Genomic DNA, 27743 nt, shown 5'->3' with positions numbered 1-27743 from the left:
AACACTTCCATCGATGCAGCCCTGCCCCATTCTCAATTATAGCTCTACATTTCACTCATATAAACACATTTTTTTCCTCCATCTAGACTACAGGACACTGTTTGGCAAACTCTCTTTCAGCATTCATCTTCATCTAGTTCACGTCAAATGCACTGATTTCTCTTCTCTCCTTAATATGAGCTTGACCTTTCCGCTTGTCTATAAGGTGACGATTGGAGCAAAAGAGGAATAATATGATTGGAATCAAACATGATCCGTAATGGCCAGCTCATGGATCAAGCAAAAAGTCCCTCACTCGTTTGTGAGACAGGCATGCTACGAGCCATCAGTTGGACGAAGTGGGAAGAACATTGCAGCAACTTACACCGAGGCCTCATTGTCTGTCAGACAAAAACGTCTCCTCGCGTGTGTGTGCATGTGAGTGTGTGACTGTGCGTATGTGCATGCGCGCGTGAATGTGTGAGAGAGGGAGAAAAGGCTCCCACTCTAAATCCAAAGGCTGTGCAGTGCCAGATTTACATTTAAAGTAGTTTGAGCAAATGCCCCGCTTGCAGATTTTTTTTTTTTTTTTGCCGGGGCTGAAGGGACGGGCTTAACTCTGAGTCATCAGTTGTGCTGTGTCCACGTAGAAGCTCGCAGATAGTTGATGTTCCACATCATGCAGCCCTAGTGCTTCAAAGTCTAATTCTTACTCTCGCTCTGCTCATATGTGTGTTGGTCCACCCACACATACTCAAAATCCTTTCACACATGGGATGTATGTCGGACGAGTGATTGACACGATAAGTGCCAGCATGGGATTGCTATTGATGTTCCGCAATCCCCTCATAGAGCAACTTGGAGTAAGTATGAGTGCAGGAGAAGCCAAGGGCATATTTTTGCCTGTTATTTACTCCTAATAGGGTCGGCGTGTGTGTCGCAGGTGTGCAGACAAGGAGGTGGAAGTGTTGTTGTTTCACACACACACACACACACACACACACACACACACACACACACACACACACACACACACACACACACACATGATCGAGACTAAAGTCTGCGATTGCTGAAGGCTTCGGCGGCAAATTGAGAATAGCATGTTTCCTGCCTTCTGAGCCAGTTCAGGCCCAAGCCAGCTCGCCCTCTGACCTCCAAAGCCTCGGCGGAGCAGTTCGCCGTGCTCTTCCTCTTCTTATTGTCTCCTCTTCCTCTCCTCAAAGCCCGCCAGCTGAGCTTGCTGGAGAGAAAATATAAATCAAGCTCATGGCAACATGGGCAGGAAATGGGGCAAAGTGGCTGGAGCTGTACTATTTCTGCAGTGCAGGCTCACCAAGAGACATATTTCGTTTTTCTGGAACACAATTTTATAGATATACATCCTCCGGCTCTGAACATACCAGCGGAAAACAATATAACCTACTTGTGCACCACTTCAATGCTTGAGTGGTTTTGATTCTGCTAATAGAAAACAAAAAAGCTGTCTGTTTGTTTTCTTTAGGTTTGGCACAACTGTGCAGTAGGACTGAGCGTGTGTGTTTTAGTGCGTGTGTGTGTGTGTGTGTGCTTGTGTGTGTGTGTGTGTGTGTGTGTGTGTGTGTGTGTGTGTGTGTGTGTGTGTGTTTCAGTTATAATGTGGGAGCCAGCACACTTGACAGGATTTTACAAAGCAGTTGGGAGGATTCTACTGTGGGTTCTCCTCACCGATCCGTGTTGGAGCACACGACTCAGATACTCACTGACCTTTTTTTTTTTTTTTTTTTTAGCTGCATGTGTTTGAGCTCAGTGCGTGAGAAGCCGCACTGGGCTGCCTCGCTTTGGCGCTATTCCACACGGCCTCCTCAGCTCGCCTTTCTCAAATGAATAAATGTGATTGAGCGAATGGCGTTACCTGGGCAAAGGCATGCTTCCCAAAGGAGTGGACAAGGCCTAACACCAACCAGCCTGAGGGGAAAGCTTATTATCATTGCAAACTCCTTCGATGAGGGCGGCAGCTGTGGAGCTGCTCTGAGGTCCACATTTCCATATTAATCTGGCACATTTAGGCACCGGAGACAGAAGGCCTCCTGTCACACTTGTAAGATAATGGAGAATTTAGCTTTCCCTTCTCATGTATAAATATGTCGAACTCTGATAAGATTAATTGAATGGATGTGGCAGGAAAGGAGTGGGAGGAAGGGCAAGCAGACACATAATGTGGCCAAAGCCTTCCTTTCTGCCGCTGAGGCAGTGTGAGCTCCCTGCTGGGGCTCCCAAGTGCCTTGAATCGAAAATAGCATTCTACGTCAAGAATTCTCAAAAAGAGCTGCAAGAAAAAGCTTTTGGAGCCAGCCGGTAAATATGGTGTGGAGCCTCTGACACCCAAGGCTCACCCCAATTTTCCCTGCTCTGAGAAGATCAGATAGGTCCGTGCCGTTTGATTTTTTTGCCTTATCTCATCTGCGCCCATCTTTTTGTCCCATGCAGGGCTAACGCTCATTGCTTGTATCTTTTGAAGGGCAAAACCATGTAGGAATAAACAAAACTCTCTTGCTGTTTGGTACCGAGTGCTCATACCTCACGACTGTCATTCATTTGACACGATGGATGCAAATCTTAACGAGTCCATGTCATGTGTTCATGACAACACCTCCTGAATGATGGCGTGTCCACTTCTGGACACAGTTAAGATCCCATAAAGCTCCACATCCTTTCCTGAAAACAAACAGTAATTTGTTGTTGTTTTTGTTTTTCTGTAAAGCTTGCATGGTCCAGGGAAGCCTGTGCAGTTACGTGCGCTGGAGCCATATTGTTGCCCGGCTTGACATAACATCACTATACAATACGATGTAATGCTCTGGAGCATTTCCAAAAGTTGCCATGTGGAAGGAATACATTCCACGGAAACCTGACAATAACTATGTATAATTTATCCTCATCTGAACCATTCAGTCAACTATATAAAAATAAATCGGCAAAATTAGAAATTTACATTATTTTTACTCAGGCCATCAGAAGTGGGCGAGGCATGCATTGGCGAGTTGAAACCCAAATACAGGACCACAACGTTGGGCAGTTGTTTGGAATACTTTTCGACACCTTTGAATTCGGAAACAATGAGATGCATGAAAATTGATGAATTATTCAGCTTAATTCCTTTTCTATGAACGCAATATTAATCAGAGTAGCTTATTTATACTATTAGGGGCACAAACATTTTCTCGCCCGCCCTCGCCCCCGCAAAAAAAAGTTTAATTTCTTTTCAAGTAATGACGATAGATTTTATTAAGTTAATATTTGATTACCACCCAGACAAGACATCTTTTTAGTTTTTGGGGGGAAAGGCCTTGCAGTCACACAACACAGTCTGTTGCCCAAAAAGGCCCCCTTTTCCGAGGAAAGGGCCCAAAACTGACTAAGGCTAATGCCAATGATGGAATTGGGTCGCCAAGTTGACAACATGATGTCCAACAGCAACTGAGCAGTGTGATGTGTGGAAAGAGTGTACACACTTTCACTTGTACATGTTGGATGTGGAAGTGAGGAGGACACAGTGAAGTGGAGCCGTGTGACCAAGCGCAGAGACGTTCAGAGTTGACAAAAGGTAAAAATCGAAGTCATCGGAGAGCGCTGTTCACAAACAAGGAAAGGGGGGCGCACGTCAGTCTATGAGTGACCTCTCACATGAGACAGTGTTGTCTGGGGCCACAGCAGAGTGACTGCGAGGATGCTGACATGCTCTCACACACACACACAAACACACACACACACACACACACACACACACACACTCTCTCCTCGGACCGGCCCGTGAGAACGAGCTGGGGAAGTGATTGATGACTAAAACCGAGCTATAGCGCGCCCTGGCCCCCAAAGGCATCCCTGCAAAATGATGTGCGCCGTTATAAATAAACATACCCCAAATAAACACATACCAAAAAATGCAAAACAATCGGTTTGGGTTTGTTCTTATGCAAATATCTCCTTGAGACAAAAATCTACTGAGCTTTTGTTCTTTTCTTTGATGAGACTTTTCTATTTAGGTGTGCGCATGTGAGTGATGAGCTCAAAGCCAACAAGGCCCAGCAGCTGAGTGCATGTTGTTTTCTCTCTCTCTCTCTCCCTCTCTCTCATTGAGTCACCTTGCACTCTCATTTGTGCTCCAAATTGTCACAGCTGCACGCATGTCTGTGTGTGTGCGTGCGCGTGTGTGTGTGTGTGTTTTGTGTACACACACACGCACACACACGTCTCTTTCCAATTGTTGAGTGAATTGTAAATGTTTTATGTTACACTTTCTGCTAATGCTCAACACTGAGCACCAAATGGATCTGTTAGAAATCCAAGCAGAAAGGCAGATGATCATCAAATAGTTCCATGATATCATGATGAGCCTCCGGGCTGTGGTCTGTTGGAGGGAGAATGAATTATGAATGGAGAGTGAGGGGATAGCAGCATCTCTTCTCTCTTGGGATTTCAAACAGCTGAATTCATTTAGGTTGAATGGATGAGAGATAAGGAACAGCGTCTGGTCGCTGTGCATTTGGCTCCAAATGTTAGAGAGTCACCCAAGCCACACACACACACACGCACGCACACACACACACGCGCACACACCTTGATTCTGACATTCATGCCTCAGGTCGCTTTACTCATCGTCAGCCCTGAAGAACCACAAAGAAATGGTATCATTAAAGTCACTGGTGCATTGCCTTCAGACTGCTGTCAGGACTTTCTGCATGTTTCTGAACACACTGCGTGTACAGTGCTGCGACTTTGCCCAACAATTTCACTGTCAATATTTATCCTCTGCTCTGTGTCTTGTCTCCATGGATGCAGGCCGCAGAATGGGTCGATGATATTGTACAATAGGAAGAAGGTCAAGTACAGAAAGGATGGCTACTGCTGGAAGAAGAGGAAAGACGGGAAGACCACCCGGGAGGATCACATGAAGCTGAAAGTGCAAGGAGTTGAGGTGAGTGGCCCGGCTGGAACTGGGATGCATACATGTGCCAAACGTGGGCGGTCTGTTTTGTTGCATTTGCACCAAGCGGTGCGCTTGACCTTCAGTTGAATATTCGCTGTTTGGTTGTCTGAAGTTTGCAAGGAGACCAAACAACTGACGGTCTTCCATGAAGGTGTGCTCTCGCTAAATGCACTCCAGTCACTCCTGTTGAACAATCGAAATGGAAAATGCTGATACAAGGGTTGTTTTCTTCGGAATAATAATCAGACGCATGCGGAGAAAAGTGAACACAACACGCCGGATGTCGTCCATTATTCTTTGTTTACTGCAGTGCATTGCTTTTTATTATTTTGGGGTTTCTTGTTCCCACACTCCCATGACGCAGTGACACGCGCTGGCGTCACGACTGCGGCGCCGCCACTGACTCCTCTCGAGGCCGATATAAAAATAGGAATGCAAAATAGAAGATTGTTTCAATTTTGACCGTCATTGAAACACTTGTTTTTCAAGGTCATCGTTAAATTGAATCCAACCATGATCCAGATAACAAGGAAAACAAAAGAACATTTAATGTGAGGTCAAACTCATTGTTGTGTTTTTGTGCTCATCTCTTTTTTTAATTTAAAAGCATTTGCTCTTCCCTCTATATTTAATGTTCTAAAATGGCCCACTTTTGCAGTACCATGACTGCATGTCTGGCGTTTCTAACAACCCAGTCTGTGTCAGAATTGGTCTAGAATTGGACAAGATATGATGAATTTATTGGAGCCAAACACAGTTCCCTCAGTCTGAAATCGCTGGGGACTCCAGATTTTAGCGAGGTCTGCATGTCCTAACCCAAGCGAGGCTCCCTCTAGTGGTGAAGGGAAGAGAAACACGCTTCTTCGACACATTGCGCCAACGGAGCGCAGCACTGCCACTTGCCGGCGGCGCCAAGCTATTTTTTCTCGTATTATATTCAATTTAATGACGACATTTTTTACTTTATTGGTTTGGAAAAACACAAAAAGTGTTAAGCTCGGACCAGATCACTCAACTGGAACATAATTGAATGTAATCCTAATACTATTTTACGAATAAATGCGATAGTGTGTATATTATTTCAAGTTTCTTTCTGGCCTGACCGGACATCCCTGCTATGCTGGCCACATCAGCATGCATCTGGCCCGGTCCATATTTCCCACTCCCGACCTTACCGAGACATTCCGAGGCGCACTGCCCTGCTTGGCGGAACCGTGCTGAGAGACAAGCTTTTTGCCACCGTTGAGCTCTCCCTGGGCTATGATGGAAACGCTGGCATACGGCTGTCTCCAAGGAGTCTCAGCAGGAAACAATGCAGCACAACAATAGTTTTCCCTAGGAAACCGGTGGAGTGGAGCCGATTGTTTGTACCTTATTAAGACTCGGGATGTTGCCGTTGCTCCAGAGAGCCTACATTAATCTTGCTTGCTCAAAGCAGTACTGAACAGCACGCGCTCCCTCACCTCACTCCAAGTCACCTCCCATACAAGCCATAAAACACACTGTTGTATCTATTTTTGGCTCTCCCCGGCTTATTTCTGCTTGATCTGTGGCAGTGGCATGCGGTGTTGAGGCAGCTCGGCTGATTTATCAGCAATTCCACTCCAAGCCAAACTTTGCCTCCCTAGTTTTCTATTGTGCTGAACTTCAGGTTTTGGTTTATTGCCAGTGGAGCAGGAGTTGAGACGTACAGCCCATATGAGGTAGCTATGGGTGTAAGAGTTGGAATATTGTGTGGGCACAAAATCACACAGAGACATGACGCGCGGCACACACCTGCGGCAGTGGTGTTTGTGTCACACAGTGTGACACGATCAGAGCTCAGGCATTCTCCCAACAGGGGCTTTGCTCTCTGTTTGCACTCCTCCAGATATTTGTCACTCGGACGAAATGGCTGAGTATCATCGCTGCTCCTGCAATGGTCTGATAACCTGCTGGGACATGACAAATCCATCTGTTTGACCTCATGCATATTTTCACTCTATCTGATACTTCCGGCAAGGTGGAGGATTGAGTCAGAATCTCTCTCTGTATGAATGTGTGAAAATTGCATTCGCATCAGACACTCAAATTAAGGAGGCTACTTATACTTGGCGGTACAAAAGGTCATTGCACTTTCACTTTTATGTGTTGTTGCTTTTGGCCCTTTAAAGATCAAATTTTTTATTTATTTCTTGTCACGTGTGTTATTAAACACGGAACCGCGACTACATTTCATGAATACGTAGCCACAGTTCCATAAATTTCCGCGCAGTATGTCTTTGGAATGACCATCATAATTGTGGAGTACAGTGATCCCTCGCTACTTCGCGGTTCGTTTATCGCGGGTTCAGTGCATCGCGGATTTTTTCAAACATATTAAAAAAAAGATTTATTTATTTATTTATTTATTTATTTATTTTACATATACATGGAGTACAGTACTGTATATGTTGCTCTATGTGACTCGCTGTTGTTTTGCAGCTTCTCGCGGACCGTTTGCAGACTTTAAATTGTTTTGTTTTTTTACCTGTTTGTTAATTGGATGCTACTTCGTGGATTTTCGTTTATCGCGGGTGGTTTTGGTCCCTATTAACCGCGATAAACGAGGGATTACTGTATGGGTTTTTTTCTGCAATGTCTCCCTTTTGAGGATTACACAGCAAAGGGGGCACTCATGTTGCTGGAAAAAAAGATAAAAGATAGTGTTTATTTTTTCATCCAACCTCCTTCCTTCTTTCCATCGCCTCTGCCATTTTTTTCAGTCAAAGTACAATAAGTAACCCATTCTAGTTGATTCGGGACTCGCTGGTTAGATGGTAAACGAATATCAAATCTTATCAAATCAGATCTTGACTGAATACTACAACTAACTGTGAAACTTAGCCGAGTTGTACATTACATCAAGGTTTTTACTTTAAATGTTAATGCACTAGCGACTATTACATTTTTGCTGGTCCATGCATAATAATGCGCAGAATAAAAGTTTGCGGTAAATATAAATGCCGTTGTCAAACCATTGAACCTGCACTGTCTGTTCTCTATGCACCCGCTCATAAAAATGTACCAAAGCATAAGTCACATTAGCACAATAGCTGTTCACTGATACGAGCAAAGACGCTTGGGGGGTTGGTGGGAGCAAGACGGGAAGTCTGTGGCTGTGTTTTTACTCTGGTCTCATTTGTTAGGTGATCATCAGAGGCGCTTTGCAGGCGGGAAGGTGATGAGCATCGTCTCACTTGTCAAATAAGTGGCTCTTCAAATCGAAATGTTTGAAGTGCTTGCCAAACATGATAAGGGCTTATTATTTCATTAGTCTTTTGATAAAACAAACAACCAAACCAAAACAGGCTGTTGCGCTCCCAAGTCAAATTAACCAGGATTACACATCGAACTCTGTTGGGTGAAAGAGAAGTGTCTCACCCTGGAACCATATTTGTGAATTTCTCCTTTACCTGATTTGATTTGAGCAAGGCTCAGACGACCTTTTTCTTTTCTTTGCGGAGCAAGTTTTGAGAATCAATGACTTCGTTTGAGGTGACGGAGCAGCTTTCTAATTATGAGGAGCAATCTTCTGCAGGTTAATTGCAAGGACATGAAGCAAGGGCGTGATTAAACAAACAAAAAAAAATTAAATACGACAATATAATGAATGAACAATTCATTTTCCTTTCTTATATAATCAGGTTGTTTTGAAATTCACACAAACATAAATATAAATTGCAGTTCAAATGTAGAATTTCTGAATGCATTGTATGGTCCTTTAGCAAAGCTAAATTGACCAAAAATATATATATATCTTAAAAAGCAGATGAAGCTCTTGCCTCATTAGTACCCAAACAGCGGAAAGCAGTGTGACTGACTCTTCATCGTGGAAGCGCCACCGTTGTTGCTATTGTTTTGTTCAACAAGATTGTGTTCATTGTATTTATTTATTTTTTATTATTTTCACTGGCCAAGTCAGACCAGCATCTGGAACATTTTGGTGGCTCGGCACAGTTTTTTGTAAAGCTGTCCAGCAAGGCTTTTACAACATTACAATGCCACCCACTACATGGAAAACCCTCTTTGATGGGATGCTTGCAGCGTACATTTGTTACGGACAAGCCGAATTAAGTTTGGACCCCAAAGTGTAGACGTCAACAAGGTCTCCGTTGCAAAAATATGTTTTTAATACAAAAATCGCCACGACTAAGAGATAACATAAAGCGCTGGTCAAAACAAGGACCAGAGGGCACAAAAAACGAACAACAAAAAGCGCTTGCACAAAAGGCAAGGGAGGAAAATAAGGACCGCGAAGACAAACAAAAACAATGTATCAAACTACACGCAAGCGAAAGCCAAATCACAAAATAAAATCCAATACTTACAAAACCATTGGTACCGAGAGTTCAAAAGCGAAACACGATGAGATCTATAGCAAGAATAGTCTATGGGCATGGAAACAGCAAGGCATAAACAATACTCCGACAACCAGAAGACAGATTGCGGGTGCTTAAATACACAGTTCCGTAATTGACAGATTGGCAGCAGGTGTGCAGCCAGCAAGTCCGCTCAGTCTGCCACCTGCTGGCCTGGCCCAGAACAGGAACATGACAACATTAGGGATTGAGAGTTCTTCTAGGCTACAAGTATGAGATTCAGTCATAGGATGTCGATTTCATACAGCCTCGGCCATATCGCCACTGCCATGTGGTTAGTGTAAACAGTACTCGTCAGCGGTGGCGTACTTTCAATAACGGAAGCCGCTAAAAATGTACACATTTTTTTCGTCAGTTGAGGAGGGGGGGGGGGGGGGGAATTGGTTTGACTCAAAGGCTTGAATTAATCACCCAATAATGACCCGGCCCTACAGCACTGCTGATTAAAACACTTCCCATGCTCGCGTGTGGATTCTGCGCCTTGCCCCTACGTTGCAAAAATATCTTTCTGAGGTTCATTGAAGACCGACTCTAAATTGCGGGTCTCCAGCTCAAGACCCGGGGACCAGAATCATCATCCTATGTCAGAGGTGTCAAATCAAGCATGCCAGCCGTGATGCTTGCTGAAGTTTGAACCAAAATTTCAAATTGCAATACATAATTCACAGTAACAGCGAAATGGCAAGCATTTGTTCGTTACCAGACTCCTTAATACGTTAACGTAAGTAATGTCTGAACAAGCCATTGTTCTCCAATTCTGATTTCAGAACTAGTTATCCATCAATTTGTTGTGCATTGTGTATGTAATATTTGGAGGTGATTAGGTCCAGTCAGTAGGCAGAGGCTCCGGCTTACCCGCGACTCGAGTGAGGGCAGAAAATGGATGGCAGGATGTTCTGGAAGGCGTTTCCTGGTGTGGCAAGAGTCGCTGCCTGGCTCGTCTGCTTTGCGGTGCTGGCTCAGCAAGCCGTGCAGTGCAAGGCTTCACTCTTCTGCCCCTTCCTCTTTCCATCTCGACATTTTACTGTGCTCTATCCCCTGTCCAGGGTCTTCTGTTTCGCAGTCTTTTAATTCTTCAGCGAATATGTCACGGTCCTGTTTTGTCCTCCACCTCTCATTCGCCCTACTGCCCTTTCTCTCCTCCACCCTCCACGAGCCCCCGAGTCCACCATCCAGACAGACAGAACCTTGAGCCGGGTGGTAATGCTCCCTGTTCCCTAAAATGGGAGCGCTGGGCATGTTGCAGAATTAGCGCTTAACAGGCCGTGAAATAGCAGCCTGCCTTCCTGACGTCTCCCCCATCACTCCAGGTGAATTGGCCAGACGGCTGGATAAATGAGCAAGCAGCACCCGCCGCACCCAGCGCGCATTTAGGGCACCTTAGGAGAGATGTCCGTCAGCGATTATCTCACCGCAGCCCACCAGGCCAGAGACGTTCGCCTGGGCCAAATTTCACAAGGCTCTTGGGCCACCACTCTTAACGGATATGTCCTATCTCCTCCGATTTGGAACGGCTTCAGTTTTCTGATTGGCTGATTTCACTTTGAGTGACCTCGTCTCGATTCCGGGCTCTGCTATCCCATTGTGCTTTGAGCTTGAGCAACATCAAGCTTCTCTTTCGGTGACAGACTTACGCAGTCTCGTCAAGCTTTTGCGTACTACGCCAGTGTTGCTCTGCTGATTAGCTGTTAATGTGAGCTGAGAAAACTAACCCCCTACCAACGCCACCCCCGCCTCAGTTCCCTGTTATTCCCCAGCTTTAATAAACTCCCTCAAACCTAGATCGATTTCCTCTTAAGTGAAGGTGGCACTGCCTCTGACTTATTTCATTACCACAGGCTAATTATACTGATTGTAATGAGCTTCTCTTCTCAAGGTATGTTGGGCCGCTTCTACCATATGGACCCATGCGCCCCTCAAGAAAAACAAACTAACAAAAAAAGCTTTGCATTTCCTGGCCAACTCCTTAAATCCCATCTGGGCCTTGGCATCCCACCGCCACCCCCATCACACCCCCACTGTCCCGTCAGCCCTTGCCCGGACACCTAAATAATCAGCTTCTGTGTCCTTCGCACCCCTAACTTGTCATTTTCATGTTGGATCCGCCCTAATGTGTGATTTCAGCTGTGCAACTGTGCAATGAAGGAAGCTAATGGAGCATGCTGGTGACTCAATCGCCTCTGTTCATTGATAATAATGAAGACAAATGTCAAAACATTAGTTGCAAAGGCTGTAATGGAGTTGATGCTTTTGGCTGCACCTTGGATGCTGCTCTCTTTTTGGTTCCAATATGCTGTATGACCTTCACATTCTAATTTTCTCATTACTATTTTATCCATTTTATATATGTATATACAGTATATGAATACATTCTCTCTCTCTCTCTCTCTCTCTCTCTATCCATCTAATGGGTTTTGGAGGGTGAATCAAATATATGCTTATATACTTTTTATCTTACAGTATTAGTCCCATTTGCATATTATCGCTGTCGGGTAGAATCCTCACATCTCCATAAGCATATCTCCAGGCCAGGAAATCAAAAATAAATGCCATCTTGCTTGAGTTAGCACAATATCATGCAAGTTGCTATTATCCAATATTTCCTCTAATTTTCCAGGAGTCTGAGCATTCACACAACTTCCTGAGCATCCTTTGGACCAGGTTGAGCACAATCAGATATGTACACGCTGGTAAAACCAATATCACAACCTGTTCAAAACCTGAGATCATAAGTTACATGATCTAGATATGTTACAAAAAAATGCCTAACCACTGACATATCAAAATAGAAGGATTGTATTTACTTTTTTCTGTTTTTAATAAATGTGTGTTTTTTTTAATATCTTGAATTTGTAAAAATATACCTGTATATACTGTATATACCTGTATATATTTATTTTTCACAAACAAAGAGTTTGGTGATTGTGCATATTAACTGGTTGGGTTCGGTACCTCTAAAAAGGTTAAGAACCACTGGTCTAGAGTGTCCTGGGCGCTCTTGGTGTATGAGGGAGCTCTGTGTTTGTGCAGTGCAGTGTCATTGTTGAGAGCTGCGTGTTAGCAGTGGTAGCTCTCATTTGCGAGTGAAGCTGATTGCCAACCAGATGCGAAAGGGTATTCATCGAAGAGGAGGTGGCATGCGTGCTTTGCCTGCGCCTCATCCAAGTTGACTGCAAAATTAAGATAGCTCAAAGCAAAGGTTACATTTGTCGCGTAACTCATTCATAACTACGAAGCAGCGCACTGGCACTGCTACGGAAGCAAAGTAGTCTGTTCGTTTGCCTGCTTCTCCTCTGCAATTTTGCTGTGTTCCTCACTATTCAAGGAGCTCGCGAAGCAGCCATCACTTCCTTGATGAGACAGACGCATGACCGTGGAGGAGTATGTGTAATATTTGAAAGAACGGTTACCATGGTGATAAATCTTACTCCCGTGCTTCCATGTAGACTGAGTGAAGCTTTGCCAGAAGAGGGTGGTCATGGTTTTGGGCCTCTCACTTAAGCAGGCCGATATGAGTTAAACATAAATAGATGAATAGTTTGATGCGGGGAAATTTGCCAGGATTTGCCCTTGCATGCAAATGAATTCATGCAGAAAGTATGGTCGCAAAAGTCCACGCATTGTACACGACAAAACAGCCAAGAAGAGAAGACGTTGTGTTGCTACTGTTTTAGTAGCAACACAACGTAATGTGAATGTCAAACCCCTCACCACTGGGAGAGTCCAACTTTTCCCTGAAGCTCCCTGTGATGACTTTACCTCTGTTGCCTCTTACTATCGCAGAATGACTCGGCAGCACTTCAGCTCTCGTGCCACCTTCCACGTTGACCTCGCCATCACCGTTTCAGTTCAACAGCTGGACTTGCGGGATGATTTTGGAAAGATTACTTGACAGAGAGGGAGAGAGAGAGAGAGAGAGAGAGAGAGAGAGAGAGAGAGAGAGAGAGAGAGAGAGAGAGAGAGAGAGAGAGAGAGAGAGAGCACATGTCAAAAAGCAGGGCATTCTCAACAGCTCCTGTAATTTCATTTGCCACCTGTTGCCTCATGTTACAGAGTCGTCTCGCTGAGGCGTTTCCACGGGGGACCGCCACTTTATTATGAAGGTGACTGAGGTAATATCCCCAAGAAAACAGCCGGAGAGATCTTCTAATTTGCGGCAAAACTTCCATATATAGACTTGCAGCTTTATTGAGGTTGCCCTCTGCAGCTCGCCGCTTGCCTTCTCTCTTCCCGCCAACAAGAGGGAGTTGTCACGGAAATGACTTGACATAGCGTGAGCTGAGCTTAATTTGAGGACATGTGGATGCCAGAGATCTCCTGAGAGAGATTTTGTAGGACTTTGCATGTCACTCATTACATCTGCTCTCACTGAATGGGCTGCAGTAATGATGCTCTCCTGTGGCATGATTTTGGCAAATCAAACCATCGGATAAGGGAGCCTTTGCCAAGAATTTCGAGGAGCATAGCAATGCAGACTTGGTAAGAATGTCTTTTGATGATACACTATTTTCCTTTTGAATGTAACATGCGTGCGTCCAGCTTGGTGTGACAAACAAAGAAGATGCGTCAACAAAGGCATCAGACAACAGCAGTTGAACATGGTCCATGTTTCATATCATTTGTTTTTTGCGGGACTTTGAAAGGGGTAACGTGACCTATTTTGATCAATGACAGCCTAATGAATGTGTTACTTTTTGCCATATTAACTTTAGCGACTGAGCATGACTTTGAGGTGGTTTTGATGTTGGTGTGCAACAGTACATGAAGGCAGGATACTCAACTTCCAACAATGTGGCTTTAAATCAAACAAGAAGCTGTGGTTTTCTTTTTCCTCCCTGAAAAAGTGATTTACAATATCTGAGCATTCACCGATGACAATTTGTGAGAAAAAAAATGAGATTGACTAGAAGGTGATATATTCAAGTATACTATATACAAATATATATAGTAGAAGTACCGGTATATACTGACCTTTATAAGTCAGTATATTAATGTGTAGAAGTATGCTGAAGATTTAGAGACTTTAATCTATCTTTTGGCACCTGATTTCAGTTCTGACAAGAGCGTAAAACACAAATCTCCAGACGATTGTTGGCTTGTTTTTACCCAATTGAGAAGCTTTCACAAGTGGGCTTTCCTTCCCTCGCATCTATGTGCCAAAATCGTCCCCCAAACACATGAGCATGTCTTAGGAAGCATCTGCAGCTCCAACTCTTGCGCGGTTGCATTTAAAATCAGGAGTTCAAAAGTTGGGCTTCAATTAAAGTGATTTCAGATTCTGGGTTACTCTCACCTGCTCGATATGAGTGGAAGGTCCTTTGCAAAATCTTACCTTGAAAATACATAGCCTGGCTCAACAGAGGTTGGTGTTTTCATTCCTTCTCTCTCTCTCTCTTTCTCTTTACCCCCCACATTCGGAGAGCCCTATATGAACCAAAATACTAATTTCCCCCAAACACTTCAGAAAGAGGCAGCAGCATTGTTGTGGAGGATTCTACTCCACACGGAGGGGCAAGCCTCATTCCGAGACATCATCTCCTCTGCACTCGCTCTACTGCGCAGTTATCGCCCACATGGCCTTTCGAGCTCATCTGCAAAAAAAATGTTTTCGGCAATGAATGTTTGTGAGATGAGTGGGATTCTCACTTTCTTTTTGCTTGGGTATTTCTTCCGCCGACTTTCCTGCACATGGCCGATAAAGCATCAACGTTGAGGTTGTGGTGTAATTTGCTTCCGTGTTGTAGCAAATAACATGGAGCAATGCTCCAACGTTCACTCTTCAAAGGAGGTGCAATGAGTGTACCAGCAAAGTTCAAACAGAATGGTTAAGTGCTTATATAGAATCATTGGGTCTGAGCAGCTCGGCTTTCTTCGCAGTGATAGTGAAAGATTGCTTTACATGAAAAGCGTCCGGGGGAGGAGTTTAAAACGGGAAGCAGGTTGAACCCTCCTGCTTTGGGCAACACAGAGGGAACACCACTGCATATAAAACACGCGAACAACCGTCAGTCATCGGGTTGATTGTCTTATTGTCCTGGTGTGTTTCCATTCCTTTTCTTGCATTTGCGTTAATGCTTTACAGCGCTCTCTTTCAATTCCCGGGGACTACATCAGCGGTATCGTCCATTCAAATGTGATCGAAATGGAGTTGTGCAGTCACATGCACGTGTGTTTTTCTTGAAATCTTGCTGCCTTTGACAGCTTTGTCTTTGAAGGTAGGGCACTTGTGTTTGGATGTGCGTGGTGTTGATCGAGCCGGCCGGCCAGAACCAAAAGCACCAACCGAGGAACCCGGAGTTCATGTGGCACATTTTCTTTTTAGCGCGAGAACGAGATATTTGTTGAAGCCCCAGGTGATGCTGAGCTTGTTCTGCTTCGTATTTGGACGTTGGTCACACATTAGTGTGACTATTTCCAGATCTACGAGCATGCGCCGCTATCATGTCGAGCGTTTTAGACAGATGTAAACCTCGTGACATACTCGCACTCACCTCTCACTGAAACTGCACATTTGCTTGGCTCTCTAAATTATGGTGCGACTCTCTTTTCACCTTCATTATGCACCCAAGTAAACATCGAAATGAATACATGCATATTTATGGCTGCCCCTTGTTTTCTGAATGCTTGAAAATGAGTTTCTAGGATACAATTAAATACGGACAATGTAAGGGATAAAAGGGACCAAAAAAGCCGTTGGAAAACAAAAGCACACAAGCGGGTTAGGAGGTGGATTGGTTGTGAGAGTGGGGGTTTGGGAAGGGGAGTGTCAGAGCGAGCGCAGGGGAGAAAGAAGTCGGAATGAACGATATATAGCCTCTGGCCTGCAGAAAACAATTGTTACGCTGCCTCCCATAACCCACTTCAACCTTAAGCAGCTGGGGTTTTTTCACTCAATTAATTTCTACACATTGGAGCAGGCGGGGGCCTCAGCTGAAGCTGGGCTTTTTGGTGCCCCTGCTGCTGCAAGTTCTGGGATCAACTCCGACTCTCACTCCCACTCACCTTTGTCTCCAATTTGCCTTTGTTTTTGTTTGGTCAGAAGATGAGCCATGAACCGGAATATGAAGTATGCTATCAAGTGGCGCATTCAGTGGCAGCTTTCAGTAGCAAACTTCATTTACAGAAACGGACTTGTGTCCTAATCCTTGTTGTGCTGTTAGCTGTGGTCTTGGTTCTTGACTTGCTGTTTCTGCCAGGTGCGCATGCAGGGAGGGCCACAGCACCCTTAGTTTGTGGTTCAAACGGCCTTGTGGGCGTGGAGGGCTTGTGGCAATTTTCCCATGGTTGGTCTTTTACCCGTAACGATTATTGATGCATTTGTCGTACCCTCAAGCTACCCTCTGTTCCTCTACTTTGGCCAGCTGATCGAGGCAGATGGCCGCCCATCTTCTCGAGGTGGCATTTTTTTTCTTGCCGCGATTTTCATCTGGTTTTCTGGCATGTCTGAGGAACTTGGCCCTCCTTCCTATGTCAAGTGACGAAATGTGAATGAGTGCTGTAGGGGAGAAAAAAAAACTAACTCAATTGCCTCTGGCTCTTTCATGATTGAACCGAATGAACCTTCCCTGGCAAGTGGGCATACACGCAAGTGTCAATTCTGAATTTCTTTGAGGTTGTGAGAGCGAATTGATGTTGGAAGAACTGATTACACCATAAGAGTCATGTTTAGCAACAGGAACCTTTGTACATTTGATTTGAAACCGAACTCTATAAATATACAGTAGGTTGAATAAATCTTGTGCATTACATCCTGTGGCTGGAGTCAAATGTCCATCACCCCAAAGAAGCTGTGCCTGGTAAGATGTCAGATTCCAATGTAATCATCTGATAAAGAACTCATTGCCGGTCACCCTGGGCAGCGGGTCAACTTGGCTGAGGACACGGGGCAGACCCAGACAGATGGACAGATAGATAAGGGAGAGAGAGCATGACTGAGCTGCGTCTGCGTGCGCTGAGTGAGAGCCACTCAGAACAACATGAATCATGGCTCCGGCTGAGAGCAGGGGAGATCAAATCAATTCAAGCCACAAAGGGGGGCAACATGTGTGTGGGGAAGGAGAAAGGGAGCACACGTTCATCGTGGAAATCTCACCTCCTTTCACATGTTATGCCGCTCAGTTAATATCATTGTACTGAGAACGTCAACACGGCCAACGTGCCTTTAATGGTCAGTTTGTGATTATTCACCATTCTTCCCAGTCGAGCCCTCCTGCACAATTATAATGGCAACATTTTCCTTCATAACGGGATTTCTTCATTCAGGCAATAACTTAAAAATATCTTTTGGTGGAGGACCGCTTGCCTAAACGTTTTATTCTCTGCAAACATCTCGAGCACATATGTGGGGAGCGTCAGTGACAAAGTAGCTGTCTTTGCTGTAAGCATGCATGCTATGCATACACGTGGAAGTCTCTCTCTCTCTCTCTCTCTGTCTCTCTCTCTCTCTCTCTCTCTCTCTCTCTCTATATATATATATATATATATATATATATATATATATATGCAGTATATATATGCACATATACACACACACACACACACACACACCATATTTTCATGACCATATGGCACACCGTATTAAAAGGCTGTGCTGTTTCTGTATCTATCACATACACAAGACGCATTGTATTATTGGGCGCAGGCATGATAAAATGTACGATAGCTTAAAGAACATGGTAGCATGCATGCATGCTTGTGTATGTTTTGAACAAGGCAGTGAGATCAAAGCTGAATTTGGTTGTCATTTATTGAAGTATTTAACAATGTACTCATGTTTTTTAATCAATCCTCATCCTCAAATTAACCATTGTCCTAATCTTCTTTGTTTGAAATGAACAGCTGGGAGAGTTCACAATCAAACAGGCCAGGTCCCCTCGTGTCATTGTCAGAGTTAGTCGCGTTGCTAAGTGGCTTCTCAGAAAGCTTGAACAACAGTGCAAGCAGGCACATTAGTCCAAACATTCAAAATCCATTCACAAATGATGACGTGACTTGCCCTCCAGTCTTAGGAAAGCTGTGTTCCCCCTCAGTCCCATGCTGCTCGCAACTTTACTCTGGTCATTTCTATCCATTACCATGGCAACCAAGCAAAACAGCAAAAGCCGACTTCATGCGCCCCATTGAGCGTATCGCTATTGTGCTGTTCGCCTTCTTCTCTCCAGTGTGGTTCACTGGGATGTCAAAAGTGAGCGGCACCTTATCCATTTTGGTGATGTGGTTGGGCTGGATGTGTTTTTCTGCAATCTTTTTGTTGTATCCCGAAATGCAAAAGATCCTTGTCCCGCATCACTTGCCGTAGCCCAAATGGCTATGTAGGAATGAGGGGATTGTTTGAGAGAAAAGTCGGGATTGGAAGCCAAGTGAGGCCGGAAGAGCGGCAGAATAAAGCACAGCACATGTTAAATTGCTCCATGTACAGCACTTTGGATGCAGCGATGGCTGTTTGAAAGTGCTCTATAAATACAGTTGAGTTGAGTTGAGTTGAGTATATGCGCACACATTGTTTCGGTATGATAAAGTTGAAGGACGTTTCATCACAAGTTCTCCTTCCTCATATTCTGTTGTCTGTCTCAGACTGAAATGCTGAAGAAAAAACCTCTGCGGTGCTCAATGTTAAATTGAGTTTATAATCCTGCGGATTTAAGATATGGAGCTGTGAGGTAGTTCCCTTCGCTAGCATGATATTTTCATGCGACCATTTCATTCTGCTTGTTCACGGTCAGGCAGGTGGACCGATAGAAAACAAAAAGAAGCAAACTTTGCCCAGAGCAAATATGCTCATCGTCCCCCTCACATTTCACAGAATGATGGCCGTTTCTTCAGCTTCGAGCATTGACTTCCCACCACATTTCCCTTCTGCTTGTGTTTACTTTTGCTGGTCACCGAAGGTCCCTCTTGATGCAGGATTTATGAATTAAGCTGTAACACAGACTGGAGGGTGAGCCAAACTGACACGTTGCGGGAGTCATAACGAAGAGCTTAGTGAGCACAGACAAGACTCCAGCCACAGCATCACAGCAGGACACATGGAGAGCGTTAAGAGGGCGCTTTGGAGAAGCCACAAGCTTGGGAGTATTACACCCATCAACAAGCCGCCTTAAGTGATGAGCTGACACAGCCTCCAAAGTATCTCCTATACACCCAGTAGGTGAAAATGTCTTCAATCTGATTTCGTACAACACCCGTCAGAGAGGATTCCGGCCCCCTTTTTTTCCACCTACCGTGGTTCCATTTACCCCAAAAAATGCATTTTTGCCCCACATGAATGTGACATGAAATTGTGTATACTGCCAATATGAGTGGGCTGTAGTATCAAATGGCTTCAGCTTGCTGCCTCATGCAGACAACGGTCGGGTCGTGCGTGTGTGTGTGTGTGTGTGTGTGTGTGTGTGTGTGTGTGTGTGTGTGTGTGTGTGTGTGTGTGTGTGTGTGCGTATGTGTGTGTGTGTGTGTGTGTGTGCGTGTGTGTGTGTGTGTGTGAATGTGTGTGCGGCCTTGCTCAAGTTGTTGTAGTCTCGGTGTCGGTGCCAGATTTTGGCAAGTGAGGGGCCCTGTTGTCCTTCGGAGCTGCACTCTTTTCTGGCTATGTCACTTCAAGGTCTCCATCGTATGCTGTTGGAGAGCTCGAGGAAGTGCCAATGCAGCCTGGCCGCCTCTGCCAAGGTGTTCGCCACCTCTCCTCTCTCTCCTTCTTTGCATAATTAGCCAGGTAATTGTGGAGTAATTGATCACATCACCTGTTCACTGTAAACTCTGGTTTTGTTGATTGAACAGCTGGAATATGCACTACTGGTTGTTTGCAAGTATTTTCGGGCCAGGAGGGAGAGCAGGAGACCATGAAAGAATGGAGGCGCCGGACAGCAAAGAGTTTGAGCGATGCACACACCAACAAAGACATTCGATTCTCCAGGCAAATCCTGAACTTGCTGGGCAAGGTGAGCTTGTTATTGGTGATGCAAAGCAGAGAGGCAGAAGGTTATGAGATGGGGAGATGGATACACCGAGACGCTGGGCAGAGAGGAGGTTTTAGAAATCACGGGCAAGAGAATTGTCCAAGTTTTCAGAGTGAAGGCGATGAATGTATGGAAGGGGGGAGCACGAAAAGAGAGCAGGCTAATGACATGAAGGAAGTCTGACGAATCGACACCCACAGTGTGTTATTGACGTCCCCTGAGCCTGCCTGAGCAGAGCAGAGCAAGTTTCCTAGCCGGGGTATCGGCCAGCCCCGCTCCTCAATTAGGCTGGCTGATTAGATTCCCTCCTCTGTGCCCTCTCCTGGGCTGAATGTGGTGGCATGACGGATGCGACGGTCAGAATTATTAGAGAGGGGTGTCAGCCGCGCCCCGCCAGGGAGCCGCCAGACGATGGCTTTGACCAGTCTCCGCAGGGGTGTGGGAGCACCAAGCAGAGGTCTCTTATTGAAGCTGTCAATCAGTGGCACTTGCAACGCGCAAGCCATCCCTGCAGGAAGATGCTCAACGGTCATCACCGTTTCCATGCACCTTGAATCCAACACTGCCTTTGCTCAAAAACAGTGGATGCACATAGCAAACATTGGCCCGCTTTGAAATCGCTCTCATGGTCCATGATCCGTCTCCGTGCGTCACTCATCCTTGAAACGGGACGCTCGAAGCTTTTATCCAGAACTGGAGATGAGTAGCATCGATTCGACTTTGAGCATTCAGCTTTGTTTTACTCCGCTTAAAGTTGAAGACTTTGTCTTGAATGTGTCCTTAACCCTCTTCTCTGCACTTCCTGCTAGAGACGGTTTCTCACAACTATTTATCAGCGTGTTAGCTCCCGTGGTGCAAAAATGGGGCAAGTCAGCTCAGTGTCCCAATTCAGCAGTTTTGAAAGGCAGAAACTAGTGATGGCTGGAGAATCGGGGGCTGCTTCTGTTCCCTTGAAAACTTTGTGTCTTCTTCCATCGCTTGTTGGCTGGCTGAGTAGCAAGCTAATGACCTGTCTCGGATGAATTAGCGACTCTGACACGCTGCAAACACACTCCGCTAAGGTCAGGGAAGCTCACAGACACGCATAGACTCAAGCAGTCCAACATAGCCACAAGTCACAAAGCAGCCACGTGCATTTCAATGGATGCAATTGCTTTGACAAGTGCAGGAGAAACTCCATTGTTGGCCTCTATGGCGGCCATTTGTGCATCACACTCACTTCAGACGCTCTTGCGCTTGTTCACCAGATACGTATGTTTCTATTCTTGACTGAAAGCTGGCATTGAACCCAGCTGCCCGTGTTGACGATCCCTCTTACGCCTAATAAATAGCTTCGTGACTATGCCTCTGCTCAAGCACCTCCATATTTCTTCACAATAGCACCAAGTTGTTTTCAAATACAGCTTGCTGTAATGCTCCATTATGCAGTGTAACATATTGAATATTGCATTACATTGATTTACAGTAAAACTGAGTGCAGTCGATGTGTCAGCGCGGCTGTCGAGGCGCCTCCGTGGCAAAGACGCATATAAGAGCAATCGATGTGTATGAGGACACACAGCGCATCTACAAACAGGCTTGCCCCGTACAGTACGCGCTGATAACGCAAACGCGCACAAGTTCAGATGCAAGTCCAGCCACACACTGACTGGCGTCCGCAGGGAACTGGCTCAAATGTCAAACTGCGTGCACGGTTGCCTCCTGCCCATAGCCTCTCTCCTTATTTCACAGCAGCACCTGCTGGTGATAAAGAGCGCAGGGGAGAGGAGAGGAGAGGAGAGGAGAGGAGAGGAGAGGAGAGGATAGGAGAGGAGGCAAGCCAGCGGAAAAGGTGAGGACGAGACAAGGAGAGATGAGCAAATAGGAGGAGGTGAGGCGAGCGCCTCCTCAGACAAAAGGCCCTCTCGTCCCATCCAACTACTTAATTTCACTTTCAATTGATGACATTTGAGCCTCTGCCAAGGTCTGAGGGATTTTAAGCTCTGTATCAAAGCCAAGGCGCGTAATGAATGAAAAGCCCCCTCCCAGATTGATTTCAGGCTAAATCAAACCACGCCATTCAATTATCTGCCAGAGCTGCCGCCGAGGAACTTAAAAGTTGTGTGCGCAGACGTATGGAGAAGGAAGTGAGGGGGTGGGGATGGTGAAAGAGGAGAGATGTCCAGAGATGAGTCTGAGCTGAATGCAAATAGATCCATGCTGGTCTCGTGTTGGAACAGGTGGCCGGTGTTGGTGCCGGTCCTGATGAATGAGCTGTTGAAGCGGAGGCCACTGCTGCCTTCGCCGTGCAGCACCTCCAATTGAGCCCAGTTAAGCATTTGGCCGCCACTGCCAGCAAGGCTTAATTGAAGGAATCATCACAGGGAACGGCTCGACGGATCTGCTGCCACTGGGACCATATTGTCTGCCTGTAACAGTGCAATCATGTTAAACATGGTTAGATTCACTCATCGTGTGGGATCATTGCAATTACGTTTGCGATCTGTGATGACAGCGATGATTTTCTCATTCCGGGAATTGGTGCTGCTCGCTGCCACGATGCTGTATTGAGCTTTCCAGTTGGAAGCAGGCAGAAGTTTGAGCTGGGGGAGGAAATCAAGCGAGCGAGGAAACAATCTATCTGGCTGGAACGCAAACAAAGCTATTCCGATGGACTGCACTTTTGCTACATGATGTTGTTTTCAAGAAAGAGGACTGATGTGTCCTTTTCGCTCTATCCGATGCACTTCATCAGAGTCGGGGCTCATTTCTTGGGAAAAGGCACAACCTGTGCTGTCAGTAGTTCCTTCCAGAAAGTGGTCAACCGCGTTTTCCTCAAAAAGGGGAGAGCAAAGGAAACCAAAAGGAGCAGCCTTTGGCCTCCACCTGCGCACAGTCTATCAAATATTTGGCCCGACTGATATGAACGACCAAATGCAATTATAACTCGCTATGTCTGAAATTAGGCCTGCCATGGTGCTAATGACATAATTACTGAAGATGGCAGCTGTGCGTGGCAAGCAGGAGCCCGGCCGTGGAGGAAAGTGTCTTTGCTTTCCAGGGATGAACTCAAGATGCTTGTTTGATTCATGATGCCGCCTTGGTGGAAAATATCACCTTTGCCAAGTTAATTTTGAAAAGGCCAACATATTTGGGCAAAGACAATCAGCCTGACCTTTCTGAGAACAACCTCTTTTTTCACTCCATCGCCTTGTTTTCCCCTTCCAAATACTTTTTGGGCACTATTTCATTGCAAGCTCATCCTTGGGGGCAACATGCAAATTCAGATCGCCACCGTTGTGTTGCGTGCACGAGAAACATCGTTGTGGGCCGCCATCAATAAAGACTTATCTGGGGAGCAAGTGTTTATGTAGACAGGCGTTTCTATTCTCCTGCCTGCCTAGCTCACTAATCAAGATGGGCAGATGATTTGTTTTTGTTTGTGCGCTTCTTCCATGCGGCTGACTGGAATATCACATCTCTCGACACATGCAGGCCCACGGCTAATTTGCAATTCTCAGACCGCAGCATTAGGTACACTTAGACCTCCAGCTTTTGTACGACTGGAAAACAGAAAACCGTAAATACGGAAAGTCTTCATTCATTTTATTAGGGAAGCCAAAGCCGACAGGCCGTGATGAATAATCGCTGCACTTGCACAGATTGGGAGTAGTCTCCTTTTTACTCTGACTCAATCCAGCAGCACAAAAGCTTCTGACGCAAGATGAAGAGCGTGCTCTTCAATCTGTGGTCTGAGTCGTCTGCTCTGCTGTTTTCACAGGAACTAAGCCAGATGTCCCACAGGGTGGTAGTTGGTGCCTCACACCAGATCTGCCTGTCAAGGTGCTTTAAGGAGAAATCATCCACTGCTCGCCACCTCCTTTGCTGTGTCTCCACCCCTAACCACAAAGATCACATTGCGTGGGGTCATATTTGACCACTTAATAAGGAAAATTAGTCACTGTGGTTCTCTTCTTCTAGTGTACTATATACACACGCAAGGTGACTTTTTCTTTGGAATAGAAGGACATTGGTCTTCCTGGATATATTGGACTTGTTTTCCTGCATGCTTTTGGACCATATTGGGAAGTTGCCTCAATTTGTCATCAGCATTTTCATTGTGGTGCCCTGGCCGCTTGCGTGTGTGCAGTGCTGGATAGCACTCTGAATAGCGCCACAGGAACCAGCTTGAGCTGGTTCCAAGCTCTCCATGACAGTGGGTACGTTTTCAGCAAAGGCATTCTACACCTTTTTTTTTTTTTTTTACAAAAAGAAAAGAAATCCAGATGAATTTGGCATAGGAATTCCATCTAGTTTTTATCTTGAGTGATTGATGAAGGTTGTGTGACAAAGTGAAAGTTGCATACGGCACCTCTTTGCACAGTGGCATTTACACACACACACAAAATAAATAAATAATACATCGGCAGCAGACTACGGGTTACCTATATAAACATTCCTAAGGCACGAACAACTGGCAACATGATGACATCCACTTCATTTCAATTATAAAATGTTGATCCCCTTCATCGTGAAAATCAACTGTGGTATTTGTGCATGCCAATCAGACTTTATTTGAACAACACATTCATCATTGCTATATAGAGCAAACCACAACGATTCCATTATTATTATTATCTTTTGTCCAAAAGATAATAAGCTAGCAGCTATCTTTAATCAATTGGAACTATGCAATTAAATAAAGACATTTTGACCCGCACCAAATGTTCATGTTGTACTTTTTTAGTGAGCTGTGAGATCATTGTTTTGACACATCTAAATAACGCTCATTTTGAGAATAGTATAATGCTGTTAAATGTTTGTTTTGACAGAAGCACAATAATGTCTGCTGTCTTGGATAGCATTGCATGACAAATATAAAGCTGAAAACCGTTCTATTATCGTCCGTGCTCTTCCAAAATAAGTTGGTTAACGTTCCAGACGAATGATGCTTTGTTTCTAAGTGTAATTCAAAGACACTATAAACTCGCTGGGGTTAAGGTTGACCTCTCCTACTCTTTTAAGGACAGTGGGGTTGGAGTGGCCAAGACAGTGTGTTATTTTGCTGTTGTTTTTACACCCAGCCGTGAGAGAGCAGAGGGTGGGCGTCAGTGATAGCGGGGGAGCCCGGGGAGAAGCAGCCCCTCATGGGAAGTGCCCCTGTAGTGAAGAAGAATGGCTGAAGCGGAGAATTCACTGGGCTCAGCGACAAGTACCGTCCTGCCTTGGCACCCATGGGACACAGTCAGCAAAGTGCCCCTGCGAGCGGCAAAACCAGAGCAGGAGATTCATTGTGTGCATCACTTTGGTGCGCCCACATTGCTTCTCCTCATACACACCTTTAAACCACAGACAGTGGAGAATGGCACTCGTGCCTGACATGTCGATTAAGGGCTCAAAAGACAAGAGGGCACGTTTGTTTTGGTGCAGAGAAGGACGGACTTTGAAAGCTTTTGAGCAGGCCTGGAGGGGGGGGGGGCATTCTGCAGTCCAGAGAGGTGTGCGCCTCAGCCCGGTGACGGCAGAATGGGAGCTAATGCGGTAGCCTCGCAGGGCACCTGCCAGCGAAGCTCGTGTGGCATTGATTACTTTGTCAGTGGACAGTTTAGATGACATGACTCTTTAGAGTAGGTCCTCAGTGCCACAACGTATCTCCTCAGTTCAAGGATACAGGCCACCATCACTAATCCAGTAACGAAGTCTGTTGGCCATTCAGCCTTGCTCTTCAGAGCACAACACGTGATCCAAACACACAGCATGCTAGTGGCGGGTCACATCTGAGGCCTGACTCGCCAGAACAGGGGGGGTGGGCTGGATGGGAGTGCAAGCGGCGCTTCGGAGTGTCCCATGAGCTTCTGCCTGCTTAGACCGTTGGTTGGCCTCTCAAATGTGAACTGTGGCAGCTTTCCTACTGAATAGAATGATTGAGTAGTTAAGGACAAGGTCTGCCTTTAAAGCCTCCACCGGGTCTGAAAAATAGGGGCTGCCGTCCTTACCATCCCTCTCGGTCCTTCATTTCATCAGTCTTCTTTTGCTTTTTGTATGACTGTCTTTTCTAATTTTCTCCTCCTCTCAGCATCTTTTATTCTTCCCTTTATTCATCTTGTCTGCTATAAATTGGGAGAAGGACAAAAAGCAAACAAGTGTGAGAGAGTTTGTGAGCGGTGGGTTTCACTGGGTCTCATCTTATCAGGTGTCCAGCGAACTGGCGGCTCCTGTAGCCGTGTCTTTTAGCATGTGCGCAGGAAGTAGTTCTCTTTTATGAGGCATAAGGGCACTTTCTCATCGGTTCGCTGTTTTATTTTTTTCGCTGGCATCAACACACACTTTCTGTCCTCCAGCAAAGCAGTCGAAAACCCTCGGAAGGTGACAATAACGTGAACAGACGACAGTGAATCAACTCAACCGAATCCGTGCTATTTCTTCTCTCGAATTTGAAAGAAATGTGCTCAATTTCTCAATCCTACATCTTGAGGTGTTGAGTCTGTTTGAGAAGTCACACGTCGCTCTCAATTTGCACACGTCGCACGGCTTCTTTATCCATCCTGCTGCTTAAGATTCAGCCCTTGGCCAGAACAAAAAAATAAAACAAAATGAAAAATTCGATGTAGGAATATTTATCAAGCGTTGTTGTCAAAAGTATTGCAAAACAAACTGTTTTTTGTCCAGATTTAGATAAGATTTGCTTTGCTCTCACCGATGAGCCGCTACAGAGTTTTCATCCTGTTTACTGTTTTTTTCCCCTTACATTTCCTCTGTCTGTGATTAAAAAAATAAATAAATGAAGAGAAAATGTGACATTTATCTGAAATGTAGGTGGAATGGGCTACAGGGAGACAGCTGTAACGATGCAGTTATATCCTTTTTATTCATACTGCTAAAAGAAGATTTATGACCTCACAAATATTGTCATCTTTTCACAACTGATTTACAGTCTGCCTGCTTTATTTGACAGTGAGGGTTGAACCGCTTGGGCCGTTATCAGCATGTGTCTCGGTTGATTTCATCACTGCTATAGAGCGCAGATCCTTTCCCACGCATGGAAATGAATGCATTGAGGACACTGCTTTTGTCTGCAAACAATATCACCTTTAGATTAGAGTTTGTACATGTGTAGTCGCTGTGTAAAGTCACATTTACCGAGTACTACGTCTGGAAATGGATGGTCTCCGAATTGTATAATTATTTCATCCATCAAATCATAGAAGCTATCCTTTTATCCGAAACTACACGTGACCATCAGAAATATACCAAACTGAAGTGGAGGAAGGTGATGATTTGAATTTCTAGAGATAATGGCGTTCACTCCTGCGGCATCCTGATCATGTGACCCAAGTTTTGTTGTTTGTTTGTTTGTTTGTTTGTTTGTTTATTGAACATAAAACATATATACAGTAATAATTTGACAGAAAATAAGGTAGATAAAAAAAGTAAAAAGAAAGAAATCAATCTTCATTCAACACA

At 45.2% G+C, this 27743-nt stretch overlaps 1 protein-coding gene across 5 annotated transcripts in view; it reads left to right on the top strand.

Annotated features, from left to right (window-relative positions):
- The window catches only part of camta1a (calmodulin binding transcription activator 1a), a 328990-nt gene that overhangs the window by 185243 nt on the left and 116004 nt on the right, over positions 1 to 27743 (top strand). For all 5 annotated transcript variants that reach the window (XM_086122468.1, XM_086122447.1, XM_086122465.1 and 2 more), the window contains exon 5: positions 4801 to 4936. In XM_086122468.1, coding sequence (XP_085978594.1) covers positions 4801 to 4936 — 136 coding nt within the window. The remainder of the gene's footprint in view (positions 1 to 4800; positions 4937 to 27743) is intronic.

The sequence above is a fragment of the Hippocampus guttulatus genome, chromosome 1 (genome assembly GCF_054856545.1).
Source record: "Hippocampus guttulatus isolate MCC_2025c chromosome 1, RoL_Hgut_1.0, whole genome shotgun sequence".
NCBI lineage: Eukaryota > Metazoa > Chordata > Actinopteri > Syngnathiformes > Syngnathidae > Hippocampus > Hippocampus guttulatus.
This window is presented reverse-complemented; position numbering and strand designations above follow the sequence as displayed.